Source organism: Lucilia sericata, unplaced genomic scaffold (assembly GCF_015586225.1).
Source record: "Lucilia sericata isolate MDLA Ls3-8-SP2 unplaced genomic scaffold, ASM1558622v1 Contig001151F_arrow, whole genome shotgun sequence".
NCBI lineage: Eukaryota > Metazoa > Arthropoda > Insecta > Diptera > Calliphoridae > Lucilia > Lucilia sericata.
The window spans coordinates 5,001-22,369 of NW_023995122.1; the positions used below are offsets into that span (position 1 = coordinate 5,001).

The following is a 17,369-nucleotide window of genomic DNA, read 5'->3' on the forward strand; positions in this document are numbered from 1 at the left end:
ATAAATAAAAACTTAAATGAATTCAGTCAAAAATAAATACAAACACTGGTTTTTACACCTACAAAACTATGGGTTCATCATCTACTGATTTGGTATTCTTACGACGACGTGATGATTTAATTTTCGACAGAACACTATAGGCCTGTTGTATCTCAATGAATCGTTGATTGGCAGCAGCCTTTTGTGTTTCATCTTTAACCTTATCGGGATGATATTCTTTCGAAAGACGGCGATAGGCTGCTGTGATTTCCGACTGAGAAGCGGTGGCACTAACACCCAATACTTTATAGGAATTACGCTCACCATCTACATCCATTGATTCAAATATTTCCTTCCAGGTCTCATACCAACCATGATGTTGAGCATAGTTATAGGTGTCTTGTAAGGCCTGAGCTATATCGGTCCACCAGGCCGAGGCTAAGAAGTTTTGGAAGGCTTCATGTATGGGCACTTCATTGCCATCTTCATCGGATATGGTGCCATTAAGTAAAGGAAACAACCCCAGAGGGAGAAGTAAATACACAGGGCCCCGGTGAATTTTAAAGTTCTCTCCAATTTAACCGCGCCTTTTGGTGGTGTACGCAGCCATTCTTTGGAGAAATGATCGAAAATGAGTCCCGAAGCCAAGGCGGTAATGAGGAGGGTGTAGGTTTCATCATAAATGAAATAACGCACTGGATAGGCGGCAAAGGCCGCTAGAAGACACACAATACACCCTTTTCACGACCTATATTGCCCACAGTCCAAACACCCAAAGCCACAAATACGGGTATCAGCCAATGTAAAAAGCTAAAGTCAATGCCCATAAAAAGAGTCTCGGGTATGGCCATCTGATAAAGTTGACCAAATAGATAACCAATCATAACTTCACCCAAAAAACGTTTACCCGAATAGGGAGGTTTACGATAGTGCTGCAATTTCTTAACAAATTCCTCTATAAATTTGGGATCTTCATTGGCATCACGTACATAACTGGGTATATTGAAGACTTCAAATATCCAACCCATACCAAAGTAGCCGCCCAAAGTACACCACCAAATAAAGGCGTGACGATCACGATGCAAGTAAATGTGATGTAAACCAAAAATACCACCAAATAGCCAAAGTACATAGGCAGTTATTAGGGATTTTTGGGGCGGCATGGAATTGGCCTCGAATTTGTGACTCTTACCATTTGTATGTTGCAATTTGCCATTCATTACAGGGAGTGATCTTTAAGTTTATCTTTGGTCATTTTGTTCTGTAAAAAACGAATTTTAATTAAAGTTTTAAATATTCAAATTCAGAAAACTTACATTTTTCGTGTGGTTTAGATTCTTCAACTATTTTAAAACATTTATTGACTGAATGAATACTTTCTCTTTTCACGTATTCTTTCTTGAGCCACCAACAAAATCACGTATCTACACCAATAACAAAAGTAAACTGTGTACTTCTTTCGGCCTTTTGTAAAGACACGTCAGTTTAGGCTTAATTCAATTTATTTTTAACTTTATTATTTTTAATTAAAATATTTTTCTTAAATAATCGTTTTACTTAATAATTTTTATCTTTGTTTGGTATTATTACTTTTTTAATTACTTTATTTTTGCTTTCTTTTCTTTAGTTTTTCTATATTTTTCGTTGTTCTGTCTTGATGGTTTGCTTTTCAACTACAATCTTTGTTTAAAACTTAAAAATGTTTAAGCCAAGCACTCAGCCAGACTTCTAAATCAGGTCAAGAAAGAAATTTTTGTTTGTTTGTGAAGTTCAAGAGAAAAGTCTCTGGATTACTTTTAAAATTCCCTTATAAACCGAGTTTATTACTTCTGCTCTCTTAAATTTACCAATCAGCTGTGAAATTGGTAATTTTGTAATAAAGCAGGTTGTTGTCTGTACTAAGTAGCCACACATAGTTGGCAATAGCATCAAATGTAAACGTAAATAACAATATTTTTCCATCCCTGACTTGTGACATTTACAAAACACTTTGCTATCATCTCAGTTTGTATGATTTCTTATCAAATCAACATAACACGAAAAAGTGACAGTTTTATTATTATTGTTGGAGAAATTTTTAACAAACAATTAAATTTCACAAAAAAAATAAAATAGAATTACAATTAATCAATGGCTACCATACAATATAATCTTGTAATATTCGCTTTGATTTTAGCTTTAATAAATAGCTCGCTTGCCATACAAGCACGAAGTGACCGTGAACAACAAGTTTCAGGAGCTGTGGCATCATCACGCACTGCTGACAACACCAATGTCTATCATTATTGGGGACCCAAAGTGTTGTGCTCCATGTTACCCGATGATTTTATAGAATGCAATAAACCTATTGATCATAAACTGAATAAAACCGCCAAAGAGGAAAAAGGTTATGGTGTCTTAAGTTTGGTGGCCTTAACTATGAAGATGTCGAACACACCAAGGTGCAGTGTACAGTCTTCCCTGATATAGATTGCATGGCCCCAGGACATTTCAACGTGATGGTGTACCCTGTATACGCTATTCTGAACATTATTTCCTTACCACTTTGCTGTATAGTTTGCTTTTGGGTTTCCTTGGGTATGGATCGCTTTTGTTTGGGACAAACTGGTACGGCTGTGGGCAAACTGTTGACTTTGGGGGGTGTAGGCGTTTGGTGGGTAGTCGATATTATTCTATTGATTACCAATCGTTTGACACCAGAGGATGGCAGTAATTGGAATCCCTATGTCTAGCATAGGTTTTTGTGGGAAACGAGAAGTGGTGCGTCGTCAGACAATGTTGATAGATTCTAAGAGATACTAATGTGATGTATATGTATATATTTTTGTATGTATTATTAAGGATATTTCTACAAAATTCTTGTTAATTATAAATTAGTGTGTTAAGTTGTATAAAATTAAATCAAAATATATAATTATGTTAACAAAATACAGGAATTATTTATAAAACAAAATAAAATCTACTTTTTCATTGATTCTCATGTATTGCTTTAAAACAAATACACACTCTGCCAACCAAAGCAGTTATATATAGAGGCTACAAAATCTAACTAATCGTTTGTAAATACAGCAGAGTCAGTTATTAAATTAACTCTGTCCAACAATTAAAGTTGTTACTATTTGTTACAGGTTTTCTCAAAAACATTTGAAATTTATATTGAAAAACAATATAGTTTGTAAAATTTTAATATTCAAAAAATAAATTATTACCACCATTGGTCATAAATCAGAAACTAAAATAAAATGAATTTTTCTTCTAAAATATAATTAAGAAATGTCGTTGCTGTTTCTAGTAAAAATAGTAATAAAAATATATTTACAGCCAAAAACTTAAATAATAATAAAAAGAACAATAATTTAAAATAATAAAATTGTCAAAATTTTACTATTTTATGTTTCACTTCTTATTTTGCCTGAAGCTTAGTGAATTAACATTGTTCTATGAAGGAATCTTATCCCTGAATTCCAATGACCAATAATACTTTTAGGAATAAGAATATAGTTCATTTGAGGTTGAAATATCGGCCATAAGCAACAAATTGGCTTATTCAGTCAAATTGATGTTAAAATATTGTTTCAATACCAAAATATAATTGATTTAAAAATACAGATTCACATTTCCTTTCAACAAAAACACCATATATGTATTAGACTATATTGACTTTATTTAATTAAGTTTAAATTTATAATTGCAAGAAGTTTTAAAATTACATATTATTTTTAAATTTTATTTTCAAACTTAAAGTTTAGGTAAACCAGCTGAAATAGAACTTTCAATGCCGCAATGATCCTCACCACGTAAAATCTTAAAGTAACCATTGTTACCCCAATCAGTATTCCAGGAATTGGCAATCAACCAGTAGGGAGTGTTATTCTCGACACCCCAACCTAACATACGAATAGCATGGCCGCCCAATTCACGACCATGAACATGCTGATAAACGCCATCCTTGTAGAGAATTAAATCTTCATAAACAGTAAAGGCTCCCTCGACAGGACCATTGGTCATAATTTCCTCTTGAATATCACGAACATTGCGACGAACCGAATATGATTTAGAGCCAAAATGTTTATCTTTGCTATAGTCGACGTTATAGGATTTCTGACATTGATGTTGACAACGAGGTGTCTTGCCATGTTCACCATCACAGGGTGGACGAGTGCCATTCACGTGATGTTCACAAGGAGAAATTTCATAGGGACGACAACCCTGGTTACTGCCATAAGGACCACCACTTACAATACCTTTACGTGTCCAGTAGGCCCAGGCGGCACCGGGGAAGCCACCATTACAACCGAAACCGCAAGTGTGGCAACATGACACCAAATCATCGGCAGAGAAATGGAAATGTGTCGATGCATTGGAATGTATGCAAACCTAAATATAACAAAACATGAGATAAGAATAATATTTTTTATTTAATGCATCTAACTTGTTATTAAAGCCAATACAAAGACTATTGTGAAAAAAATCAGAAAAATAATGATAACAATTGGTTTGTGAAAACAGCAATTTGCGTTGTTGCTTTTGTTTTGATAATCAGCAATAAATTGTACTCCCTTCAATTTGAGTTTGTTACTCTTTGAAAACAAAAACCGCAATGAATTTAAATGTTTAATCAGTTGCATATAGTATATTCTAAAGAAATAATTTCCCAATAAAAAATATATGATTTTGTAGCAATTTAAAATTTTGTAGTGGTTTAAAGAAATTATCATAAATTTTAGTTTTCTTTACCTAAAAGGGCTATTTATTTTTAAGGATCTACATAATTATTTAAGTTTTTCATATAAAAATAAATTTTTAATGCAAAATATGGTTAATCACAATTTTTTAAATTTTTTAAAACCTAATTGTGTTGTGAAAAAATTTGAAATAAAAGCATAACAAAGCATTTTCAAGTACATAATTACTTGATATTAATATTTGCATTATATTGGCTTTGGAAAATTTTATATTTACATTTCAATAGTGGACGCCTATAAAACTACACAACTTACCCGATCAGACATAGCCTCAACAGCACCGAAAGCCCAACAGGAACCACATGATCCTTGATCTCTAATCTCTTTAATAGTGGGACAATTTGGCCAAGCTGTCCTGGCATCAAATTCAGTTGGTATCTCACCATCAGCTAACCCTACATAATCTCCCAATACCAAACGTTTTTCGGGCAAGGCAAACTTATGAGCATCGGGATGTACACCCATTAAACGATGAATATGGCTCCTAGGCACTGACTTGGCAAAATTTCTGCCAGCTTTCCATGTTTTTGCCTTACTACGCACAATCTCTATGAACTCATCCGATAGTAGGTCATGTTCGGCATCAAGATTTGCAATCACCTGACCTATTGTCAGGATAGCCACACAAATTAAAAGAAAATGCTTACGCATTTTGTTTTTCTAACTATATTATTTTAATAACAAAGAACTTTTAGGTTTAACAACTAATTGATGATTAATCCAAGTCAGTAAGCAGCCAGTCGAAAATAGTGTAATTAACAATAGAACGTCGTCGTTTTGTTGAAAATACAGAAATAAATCAAATAACGATACAGTAGATTACAAAGTCAACACAAAACAAAAACAATAAGAAACAATGGCGTACGATTAGAACCCAGCGACGACAAACATTTCGACGACGGTTGAAATTCAAAATTACGGCGGCGACTTACAAACAACCATACACGGCAATGCTTTTAGGTGTGTTTTTAAAAATTTCAATGATATTAAATAAAAACGGAATACCAGTAATTAACATATTTATTTTTAAAATTGCCATATATAAAATAGGGACTTCATACAACTTAAAAAAGGCAATATTCCACTTCGTCGAATCTTAGTAAATTAATTTTTGACAATTGCGAAAATAGCAAAAATCATATATCTTACTAAAAATCGATTTTTATGTGAGAAAACTAAAATCGGCTCTAGCTCTTAAAAAACCCTCCAATTGAGAAAATAATGAAAATCTGTGATCACTCATATTTCCCACTAAAAATCGATTCTTATATGAAAAACCTAAAATTGACTTTAGTTTCTTAGATAACGCTCCACTTGAGAAAATAGTAAAAATCTGTGATCAATAATATTTCTCACTAAAAATCGATTTTTATTCTACAAATCTAAAATCCGCTGTTTCTTAAATAACGCCTCCAATTGAGAGAATAATGAAAATCTCATATTTCTCACTAAAAATCGAATTTTATATGAAAACCCTAAAACTGGCAGCAGTTTCTTAAATAACGCTCCAATTGAGAAAAGAATGAAAATCTGTGATCACTCATATTTCTCACTAAAAATCAAATTTTATATGAAAAAACTAAAATCGACTGTAGTTTCTTTAATAATGCTCCAATTGAGAAAATAATGAAAATCTGTGATCACTCATATTTCTCACTAAAAATAAAATTTTATATGAAAAAAACTAAAATCGTCTGTAGTTTCTTTAATAACGCTCCAATTGAGAAAATAACGAAAATCTGTGATCATTCATATTTCCCACTAAAAATTAAATTTTATATGAAAAAATTAAAATCGGCTGTAGTTTCTTAAATAACGCTCCAATTAAGAAAATAACGAAAAAAGTTTCTTTAATAACGCCCCAATTGAGAAAATAACGAAAATCTGTGATCACTCATATTTCCCACTAAAAATCAAATTTTATATGAAAAAACTAAAATCGGCTGTAGTTTCTTAAATGACGCTCCAATTAAGAAAATAACGAAAATCTGTGATCACTCATATTTCGCACTAAAAATTAAATTTTATATGAAAAAATTAAAATCGGCTGTAGTTTCTTAAATAACGCTCCAATTAAGAAAATAACGAAAATCTGTGATCACTCATATTTCCCACTAAAAATTAAATTTTATATGAAAAAAATAAAATCGGCTGAAGTTTCTTTAATAACGTTCCAATTGAGAAAATAACGAAAATCTGTGATCACTCATATTTCCCACTAAAAATCAAGTTTTATATGAAAAAGCTAAAATCGGCTGTAGTTTCTTAAATGACGCTCCAATTAAGAAAATAACGGAAATCTGTGATCACTCATATTTCGCACTAAAAATTAAATTTTATATGAAAAAACTAAAATCGGCTGTAGTTTCTTAAATAACGCTCCAATTAAGAAAATAACGAAAATCTGTGATCACTCATATTTCCTACTAAAAATCAAATTTCATATGCAAAAATCAAAATCGGCTGTAGTTTCTGTAACAACGCTCCAATTGACAAAGTAATGAAAATCTGTGACCACTCATATTTCGCACTAAAAATTAAATTTTATATGAAAAAACTAAAATCGGCTGTAGTTTCTTAAATAACGCTTCAAATGAGAAAATAACGAAAATCTGTGATCACTCATATTTCAAACCAAAAATCAAATTTTATATGAAAAAACTAAAATGGGCTGTAGTTTCATAAGTAACGCTCCAATTAAGAAAATAACGAAAATCTGTGATCACTCATATTTCCCACTAAAAATCAAATTTTATATGAAGAAACTAAAATCGGCTGTAGTTTCATAAATAACGCTCCAATTGAGAAAATAACGAAAATCTGTGATCACTCATATTTCCCACTAATAATCAAATTTTATATGAAAAAACTAAAATTGGCTGTAGTTTCATGAATAACGCTCCAATTTAGAAAATAACGAAAATCTGTGATGACTCATATTTCCCATTAAAAATCAAATTTTATATGAAAAAACTAAAATTGGCTGTAGTTTCATAAATAACGCTCCAATTAAGAAAATAACGAAAATCTGTGATCACTCATATTTCCCACTAAAAATCAAATTTTATATGAAAATACTAAAATCGGCTTTAGTTTCTTAAATAATGCTCCAATTAAGAAAATAACGAAAATCTGTGATCACTCATAATTTGCAATAAAAATTAAATTTTATATGAATAAACTAAAATCGGCTGTAGTTTCTTAAATAACGCTCCAATTGAGAAAATAACGAAAATCTGTGATCACTCATATTTTCCACTAATAATCGATTTTTATATCAGAAATCTAAAATCGGCTATAGTTTCTTAAATAACGCTCCAATCAAGAAAATAACGAAAATCTGTGATCACTCATATTTCCCACTAAAAATCAAATTTTATATGAAAAACATAAAATCGGTTGTAGTTTCTTAAATAACGCTCCAATTAAGGAAACAACGAAAATCCGTGATCACTCATATTTCCCACTAAAAATCGATTTTATATGAAAAAACTAAAATCGGCTGTAGTTTCATAAATAACGCTCCAATAGAGAAAATAACGAAAATCTGTGATCACTCATATATTCCACTAAAAATCGATTTTTATATGAGAAACCCAAAATCGGCTGTAGTTTTTTTAATAACGCTCCAATTGAGAAAATAGCAAAAATCTGTGATCAATCATATTTCCCACTAAAAATCAAATTTTATATGAAAAGACTAAAATCGGCTGTAGTTTCTTAAATAACGCTCCAATCAAGAAAATAACGAAAATCTGTGATCACTCATATTTCCCACTAAAAATCAAATTTTATATAAAAAACCTAAAATCGGCTGTAGTTTCTTAAATAATGCTCCAATTAAGAAAACAATGAAAATCTGTGATCACTCATATTTTGCACTAAAAATCAAATTTTATATGAAAAAACTAAAATCGACTATAGTTTCTTTAATAACGCTCCAATTAAGAAAATAATGAAAATCTGTGATCACTCATATTTCCCACTAAAAATCAAACTTTATATGAAAAAACTAAAATCGGCTGTAGTTTCTTAAATAACGATCCAATTAAGAAAATAACGAAAATCTGTGATCACTCATATTTCCCACTAAAAATTAAATTTTATACGAAAAACTAAAATCGGGTGTAGATTCTTAAATAACGCTCCAATTAAGAAAATAACGAAAATCCGTGGTCACTCATATTTTCCACTAAATATCGATTTTTATATGAGAAACCTAAAATCGGCTGTAGTTTCTTTAATAACGCTCCAATTGAGAAAATAACGAAAATCTGTGATCACTCATATTTCCCACTAAAAATCGATTTTTATATGAGAAACCTAAAATCGGCTGTAGTTTCTTAAATAACGCTCCAATTGAGAAAATAACGAAAATTTGTGATCACTCATATTTCTCATTAAAAATTAAATTTTATATGAAAAAACTAAAATCGGCTGTAGTTTCTTAAATAACGCTCCAATTAAGAAAATAACGAAAATCTGTGATCACTCATATTTCTCATTAAAAATTAAATTTTATATGAAAAAACTAAAATCTAACAATTAAAATTTATATGAAAAGACTAAAATCGGCTGTAGTTTCTTAAATAACGCTCCAATTAAGAAAATAGCAAAAATCTGTGATCAATCATATTTCCCACTAAAAATCAAATTTCGGCTGTAGTTTCTTTAATAACGCTGCAATTGAGAAAATAATGAAAATCTGTGATCACTCATATTTCCCACTAAAAATCAAATTTTATATGAAAAACCTAAAATCGGCTGTAGTTTCTTAAATAATGCTCCAATCAAGAAAATAACGAAAATCTGTGATCACTCATATTTCCCACTAAAAATCGATTTTATATGAAAAAACTAAAATCGGGTGTAGTTTCTTAAATAACGCTCCAATTGAGAAAATAATGAAAATCTGTGATCACTCATATTTCCCACTAAAAATCAAATTTTATATGAAAAAACTTAAATCGGCTGTAGTTTCTTAAATAACGCTCCAATTGAGAAAATAATGAAAATCTGTGATCACTCATATTTCCCACTAAAAATCAATTTTATATAAAAAAACTAAAATCGGCTGTAGTTTCTTAAATAACGCTCCAATTAAGAAAATAATGAAAATCTGTGATCACTCATATTTTCCACTAAAAATCGATTTTTATATGAGAAACCTAAAATCGGCTGTAGTTTCTAAAATAACGCTCCAATTGAGAAAATAATGAAAATCTGTGATCACTCATATTTTCCACTAAATCGATTTTTATATGAGAAACCTAAAATCGGCTGTAGTTTCTAAAATAACGCTCCAATTAAGAAAATAATGAAAATCTGTGATCACTCATATTTCCCACTAAAAATCAAATTTTATATGAAAAAACTAAAATCGGCTGTAGTTTCTTAAATAACGATCCAATTAAGAAAATAACGAAAATCTGTGATCACCCATATTTCCCACTAAAAATCGATTTTTATATGAGAAACCTAAAATCGGCTGTAGTTTCTAAAATATCGCTCCAATTAAGAAAATAATGAAAATCTGTAATCACTCATATTTCCCACTAAAAATCAAATTTTATATGAAAAAACTAAAATCGACTGTAGTTTCTTAAATAATGCTCCTATTGAAAAAATAGTGAAAATCTGTGATCACTCATATTTCCCACTAAAAATCGATTTTTATTCGACAAATCTAAAATCGGCTGTAGTTTATTAAATATCGCTCCAATTGAGAAAATAATAAAAATCTCACAATTTTCACTAAAAAAATCGGTTTTAGTTTTTTAAAGAACGCTTCAATTGAGAAAAAACATATTTTTCACACTATTTTAACACTTTACACATTTGGTTGAAATGCCCAAATGAGAAAAAATAAATTTTTTTTTTAGCTAAGACATACATATTACACCCATACATATGTACATACATGCATATTTATGTATGAATGTAAGTAGATTTAGGATGTGGCAAAAACAAAAATAAATTCTTAAACATTTTTTGTAATTGTTCTTTAAATTCATCTATTATTTATTCAAAAGAATTCTCTTTAGCAACAGAGATTGATATGGTATGAAATTTGTAATAGAAACAGGAACGTATCGCGAGAAATAGGTTTTAAGAAGTTATCATTAAATCATTAAAATAATTTCAGATTTTCAAACGGAATAAGGGTTTGGGTCAATATGCTCATAGACTTTATGAATCTTTTAAAAGAAAACGGTACATATATTCTGTCGCAGTGTTCGTTCAATGTAGAAAAACTGGAAGCAATATTTTCATCCCAAATTTTTTGTAGTGCTTAGTTTTTCTAACCAGGCCCTTAATATTTCAAATAGGCCTCTGTTAAGGAAAAATCGACTACATGCATACAACTAAAATGTATTTTTATTTGGTCAATTGTAATATTTCTTTCCGTAGCAGCATTTGGTCTATCTCCTACTGTACCAAACATTTAGTAGATATTTTGCGATCAATCTCTGCGGTATTGTACGCGCGACGTTGCACATACAGAGACCAAAGTGGTGACACTTTTAATTATTATTTATTTATTTTTGTTGGTATTTTGCAAAAACAAAAACAAGTAAGAAATTATAGTCGGGCGAGGCCGACCATATAATACCCTACACCTGTTACAAAAATAAAATGTGATTTAGTTTTCATAATAAAGCATTTAAGTTGAATTTCTCCTTGCCTTGAATTATACTTAATCCATTTATTGCTGAATAAAATTGTGGACATTTAAGTCAAATTTTGAAGGGGGATTTGTATAGGGGCTATGGTCAAATGAGACCCTATAATTATAAAATTCATGAGAGTCATCAAGACTAGTATAGAACTTGGTTTTGCAGCTTTTTGTCGAGATACGAGTATATTAAACATAATTATAAACTTAAAATCCCTATTCGTCGGATTCAGTTGTATGGGAGCTAAGTGAAATAATGGACCGATGTTAACCATTTTCAATAGGCTTCGTCTCTGGTACCATAGAAGATCATCTGCCAAATTTCATTGAATTACCTTCAAAATTGCGACCTGTAGTTTGATTACAAGGTTTACAAGCCCTATTCGGGGGTTCAGTTGTATGGGGATAGGTGAAATAATGGAACGATGTTAACCATTTTCAATAGACTTCGTCCCTGGGACAATAGAAGATCATGTGCCAAATTTCATTGAATTATCTTCAAAACTGCGACCTGTAGTTTGATTACAAGGTTTACAAGCCCTATTCGGGGGTTCAGTTGTATGGGGGCTAGGTGAAATAATGGACCGATATTAACCATTTTCAATAGGCTTCGTCCCTGAGACAATAGAAGATCATGTGCCAAATTTCATTGAATTATCTTCAAAATTGCGACCTGTAGTTTGATTACAAGGTTTACATGGACGGACAGACGGACGGACATAGCTAAATCGACTCAGAAAATGATTCTAAGCCGAATGGTATACTTTAAGGTGGGTATAGGACCAATATTATTGTGCATTACAAACATCAGCACAAATCCAATATACCCTCCCCACTAAAGTGGTGTAGGGTATAATAAAAAGGCAAAAAACATCAAAAAGATACAAAAAAAGAAACGTATTCGTACTGTTGTCTTGTCTACATAGTTTATTTATATTTTCCGAAAATGCAAGAAAAATAAACTGAAACTGAATTGCATGTGTGAGACATTAAATTTTCCTTTTTATTTTTGTATTTAATATTTGTGTTTAAAAAAAATGTTCTGTACATTAGGGTGGCCTCGTTTTTGATGTTTCAACCGATTATGAAAGCTTGGTTCAATCTAATATATCATTTGTCAATATTTTTGCCATGGTGTTAATATTTTCTAAGCTGGAACATCTATGAGAAGACTTTTCATTGCGTATAGCTCAGAAAAGGACAATTTTACACTTTGATCCAGGCAAACCAAATATTTACGTCAAAACAAAATAATGAGAAATGGTACCTTAGGACTAAGTTTTCATACTCGACGGAAACAACAGTAACTTCAATTTTGGGACCACCCTACTGTACATACAAACAAAAGGCAATTTTAGTGCATATTTCGAAAAATAAAAGTAGAAGGAACTTTGCAGATATTTTTATTTATATTTACATACAAACACTTATACAAAAATAGTGCAAAATTTCTCAGATACAAACATATTGTGTGTGTGTTTGCTACAACATGTAACCACGACGAGAAACAAAATTTTTGTGCCGCAATTCTTTGTAGAGGAGTTTTTAGTCTTTTTCGATAATTAAACATTCAGTCGAATAGACGACAGATACAGAACAAGAGGTAAGTGAAAAATATCAAGAACTTTGTCTTTATATAACGGCCACATTTTTTTAAATTCACATTATTTAATACTATAGGGATTTGATTTTGAAATACTTATATTATTTAAAAAGATACATACTTATTATTTTAACACATATTTTTGCAGATGAATGTCGAAAAGTTAAGGCGTTTACAGGCCCAGGTCCGCATAGGGGGCAAAGGTACGCCTCGTCGCAAGAAGAAGGTAATGCATCAATCTGCTGCCACAGATGATAAAAAATTACAAAGTTCTTTGAAGAAATTGTCCGTTAGCACAATACCCGGCATTGAGGAGGTCAATATCATCAAAGATGATCTAACCGTTATTCATTTTAACAATCCCAAAGCTCAAGCATCTTTATCGGCCAACACTTTCGCCGTTACTGGTCATGGAGAGACCAAGAAAATAGTGGAAATGTTGCCCGAAATCTTGCCACAATTGGGCCAGGATACTGTCATGCAGTTGCGTATGTTTGCCAATACCATGTCTGGTAATCAAAAGCAGGGTAATGCAGCCTCAAGTACTCTTGATAATGTGGCCGAAGAAGATGATGTTCCCTTGTTGGTTAACGATTTCGAAGAGGTTGCCAAAATGGAGGAGACCAAAAGTGCAAAACCTAAAGGTGATGCTAAAATATCTGAAGAGCTGGCTAAAAATAATGAGAATGGCATTTTGAAAGAAGAGAACAATGAAAAGAAAATTGATAGTTCGAAAGATGCTGCCGAGAAGTTGGATAAAAAATCGAAGAAACAACAGAATAAGCAACAACAGCAGCAGCAGCAACAGTCGGCCAATGGGGCAGCTAAAATTAAATCCGATGCAGGTAAAAACGAAAATAAGCAGCAAAAACAAGCGAAACAAGAAAAGACAAATAAACAAGAAAAAACTCAACCCATAGCTGAGAAAAACGATGTAAGTAAAAACGAACAAAAACCGGCAGACGTTAAACACGAAGCACTAAAGGAAGCGGAAATAGTAAAAGAAGAACTTCCCATACAAAAACAAGAGGCTAAAGTTCAAGAAAAAGCTAATGAAAAATCCCAACCCAAAGCGGAACCTAAGGAAATTAAAGGAGAGGATACAACAAAAACTCCAAAACCCAATAAAGACACTGCCAAAAAAACAGAGGGAAAAGCTGGACCAAAGACCACGGATAAAACAGCGAAACCAACTGATAAACCTGCTGAAAAGAAGAAGGAAGAAAATGCCAAAGAACGCAAGCCTCAAGAAGCTCAAAAGAAAGAGGAAGCTGCTAAAGCCAAAGAAGTTAAAGGTGAACAAACTAAAGTACAAGCTGCAACCAAAGATGTAAAGGAATCAAAGGAATCAGGAGAGAAAAAGAAAGATACTAACCAAACAAAACAACAACAGGATAAACCGAAAGAACAAAAGATGGAAACCGATTCCACAGAAAAGAAAAAGGAAGTTAGTGCACAGCCACCAACAGAGCAAAAACCTATAGCTGAAGCTAAACAGGAAAAATTGGAGAAACCAGCCAGTCAAGAAGACAAATTAAAAAAGAAAGAAGCTACATCCACCAACAATTTAAATAAAATTCCTGAAATGAAAATTGAAAAGAAAGAAGAAACAGCACCTATTGCTATGGAAAAGAATATAGAACCAGCAGCTCCTACTGTTGTCGAACCAGCAATTCAAAAGCAAGAAGTATCTAAACAAACTGCAGTGTCGAGTACAACAAATGCTAGAGAAACAATCGAAAAAACAACCGAACCTCTTGAGGCAGCCAAACCTAAAGAGGAATCTAAAATGCCATCAGAGGCTGTAAAAGAAACTGAAGAAAAACCCAAACAACAAGAAAATACTGCCGAAAAAACAGCGCAAATTATAACCCCTACAGAGAAGACTCCGGAACAAACGGAAATAAAAACCCCTGAAGCCGATAAAGCTAAAGAGAAAATTGCTGCTGGAGCTAGCCAACCAACCAAGCAACCATCACCAAAACCAGCTAATGGTAAAAAGACTCCAACACCTGCAACTCAAACTACAGCCAGCAATAAAAAAGATGAATCTAAAGGTAAAGCTACAACTCAACCAGGTACTCAAACAAAGCCGGCGAAACCAACAACACCGAAACCAACACTACAAACTAAGCCAGTTACACCAGCAAAGACTCCGGATAAAGCTGTTACTCCCACGAAACCAGGAACTCCCACCAAAGCTGTAAGTCCTCAACCTAAACCTGCAATTAAGAAAACATCTTCACCGACAGCTACGCCACCAACAACGCCTATTGAAGGAAATTTGACATTAACCGAGGTAGCAACTGCAGCTAAAACTGCCAATGAACCTCAAAAGAAACCAGCTACGGCACCAAAACCGGCACAGGTTAAAAGTAATCAGCAAAAACCTACAGGTCCCAGTCAAACTTCAGATAATAAGAAAGCTGTGGCAGCAAAACCAAAACAACCATCTCCTGGTAAAACTGCACCAGCTCAACAGGAGCAAAAGAAACAGGCAAGTCCATCGAAATCTGAAGCCAGTAAACAACCTTCATCTCCCACCTCTTTAAATACTCCTCAGCAACATGTTACAAAACAACCATCACCATCTAAGCAATTAACTACAGCAAAACAGCCCCCTCCAACTAAGCAACCTTCTCCAGCAAAGCAAGTTGCTACACCAGCAACTCAAGAACAGCAACCTCAAGTGAAAGCATCGACACCTCAACCAACGAAAGCCAGTACATCTTCAACTGAAGCAAAAGCAACTACGCCTCAACCCGAAACTGAAAAACCAAAATCAGCCACACCACAACCAGACAAGGAACAATTAAAAGTCGCTATTCAACAGCCAGCAACTGAACCCAAAAAAGCCAGTAGTCCTCAACCAATTATTCTACAGCCGGCAAATGAAGCACAGAACGACAACTCTACTCAATCAAATGCTAATCAGCAACAGCTCAATTCACAGTCTCCACAATCCGCTGCACAACAACAAAAATCTTCTACTTCTCAAGCAACTATTTCAGAGGAACTGAAACTGGCTTCACCACAATCAACTTCTAAACAACAGGAATCGCAACCCAAGGCCACCACTCCACAACCTAAAGCCACTACTCCTCAACCTCAGAAAGCTGCTTCATCACAACCAACTGTCCAACAACAACCGAAAGCTAGTACTCCACAACCAACTGGTCAACAGCCGAAAGCAGGTACTCCACAACCAGCTACATCAACACAGCAAGCTGGTACTCCACAAACTGCTGGTCAACCACAGAAAGCGAGTACCCCACAACCGCCCGGACAACCAAAACCCAGCACTCCACAACCAGCAGTAAAACAACAGAAATCGGGAACTCCTCAGCCAGCTGCTCCTCAACAGAAAGCTAGTACTCCGCAACCAGCTGATCAACAACCAAAAGCTAGTACCCCACAACCAGCAACCCCGGCACAACAAGTGAAAGCGAGTATGCCACAGCAATCTGGTCAACCAAAAGGTAGTACTCCTCAACCAATTGGTCAACAACCAAAAGCAAGTACCCCACAACCAGCTTCCCAACCACAGAAAGCCGGTACTCCACAACCTAAAGCCAGCACTCCTCAACCAATGGGTGAGCAGACAAAAGCCGGTACTCCACAACCTCAGAAAGCCAGTACTCCACAACCAACAATTCAATCACAGCAACCAACTTCTCAACCAGCAGTGCAACAACAGCCATCTAATCAACCTATTCCTCAGCAGCCAATTGCTATAGAACAAAAAACTACTACTCCCCAGCCTCCAGTACAAATGGCGCCAACAAATCAACCGCAACAACCCAATACTCAACAAGCAACTACACCAGAAAACAAACCTTAAATACTCTCTCTTGCATTTCATTAAAAAAAAATATTTTAATATCACCCCCATCCTGTAAGGCATTTCACACTAACAACTCTTTTTCTTCCTCTGAAACATTATTTTAGAATTTTTCATATATAATTTTTTATAGAACCTCAACTAACCTTTAACCTAGTTTTGTTTAAAAAACATTTAAAAACCCTCAACCATCCAACCGAAGAATTCTTTTTATAAAAACATTAATTATCATTTTTAAATTTGGATATACATATATACGAAAACGAAATTATGGAAATAACTAATTATTCAAAAATATATAATGGTTAATGGTTGAAACAATTTAATGTGTTTTTTTTATTTCATAGATTATATGAAGAGATATGGATATAATATTTTTTATAAACATTATTTTAGAATTGATTTTTAACTATTACAAAATACATAACAAAGGGTAAAAAATTTTATAGATCTAGACTGTCTGGACTATAGATCTGGACAAATCTATAGTATTGAATAAATGTATGTGCATATGTATATCTAGAA

At 33.0% G+C, this 17,369-nt stretch overlaps 4 protein-coding genes across 10 annotated transcripts in view; 2 read left to right on the forward strand and 2 right to left on the reverse strand.

The window, feature by feature from the left end:
• The window catches only part of LOC119610318 (dnaJ homolog subfamily C member 22-like), a 1,359-nt gene extending 160 nt beyond the window's left edge, over positions 1 to 1,199 (reverse strand). The window contains 3 exon segments of the mRNA XM_037965479.1: positions 1 to 486; positions 489 to 707; positions 710 to 1,199. The exon segment at positions 1 to 486 is cut by the window's left edge and continues 160 nt beyond it. Of these exon segments, the coding sequence (XP_037821407.1) occupies positions 59 to 486; positions 489 to 707; positions 710 to 1,199 (1,137 nt within the window). The 3' untranslated portion in view covers positions 1 to 58.
• An 851-nt stretch (positions 1,200 to 2,050) lies between these two features.
• On the forward strand, positions 2,051 to 2,723 carry LOC119610313 (TM2 domain-containing protein CG11103-like). The gene is given in 4 exon segments (XM_037965474.1): positions 2,051 to 2,368; positions 2,371 to 2,451; positions 2,454 to 2,551; positions 2,553 to 2,723. Coding segments are annotated over 4 exon segments (597 nt in total). The 5' UTR covers positions 2,051 to 2,109; the 3' UTR covers positions 2,712 to 2,723.
• An 898-nt stretch (positions 2,724 to 3,621) lies between these two features.
• Positions 3,622 to 5,583, reverse strand: LOC119610314 (cathepsin B-like). The gene is made up of 2 exons (XM_037965475.1): positions 4,980 to 5,583; positions 3,622 to 4,356 (listed from the first exon to the last, which is right to left on the reverse strand). The coding sequence occupies exons 1-2, from the start codon at positions 5,373 to 5,375 to the stop codon at positions 3,718 to 3,720; spliced, it is 1,035 nt and encodes a 344-aa protein (XP_037821403.1). The 5' UTR covers positions 5,376 to 5,583; the 3' UTR covers positions 3,622 to 3,717.
• A 5,588-nt stretch (positions 5,584 to 11,171) lies between these two features.
• Positions 11,172 to 17,165, forward strand: LOC119610309 (cell surface glycoprotein 1). 7 transcript variants are annotated; one of them, XM_037965467.1, is made up of 3 exons: positions 11,172 to 11,271; positions 12,749 to 13,003; positions 13,152 to 17,165. In XM_037965467.1, exon 3 carries the CDS (start codon positions 13,152 to 13,154, stop codon positions 16,842 to 16,844), a length of 3,693 nt encoding a protein of 1,230 aa, XP_037821395.1. In that variant the 5' UTR covers positions 11,172 to 11,271; positions 12,749 to 13,003; the 3' UTR covers positions 16,845 to 17,165. The 7 variants fall into 7 exon arrangements, with proteins under 7 accessions (XP_037821395.1, XP_037821396.1, XP_037821393.1 ...); XM_037965468.1 differs by having other exon boundaries at positions 11,172 to 11,239; XM_037965465.1 differs by having other exon boundaries at positions 11,172 to 11,236; positions 12,705 to 13,003.
• Positions 17,166 to 17,369: the final 204 nt, after the last annotated feature.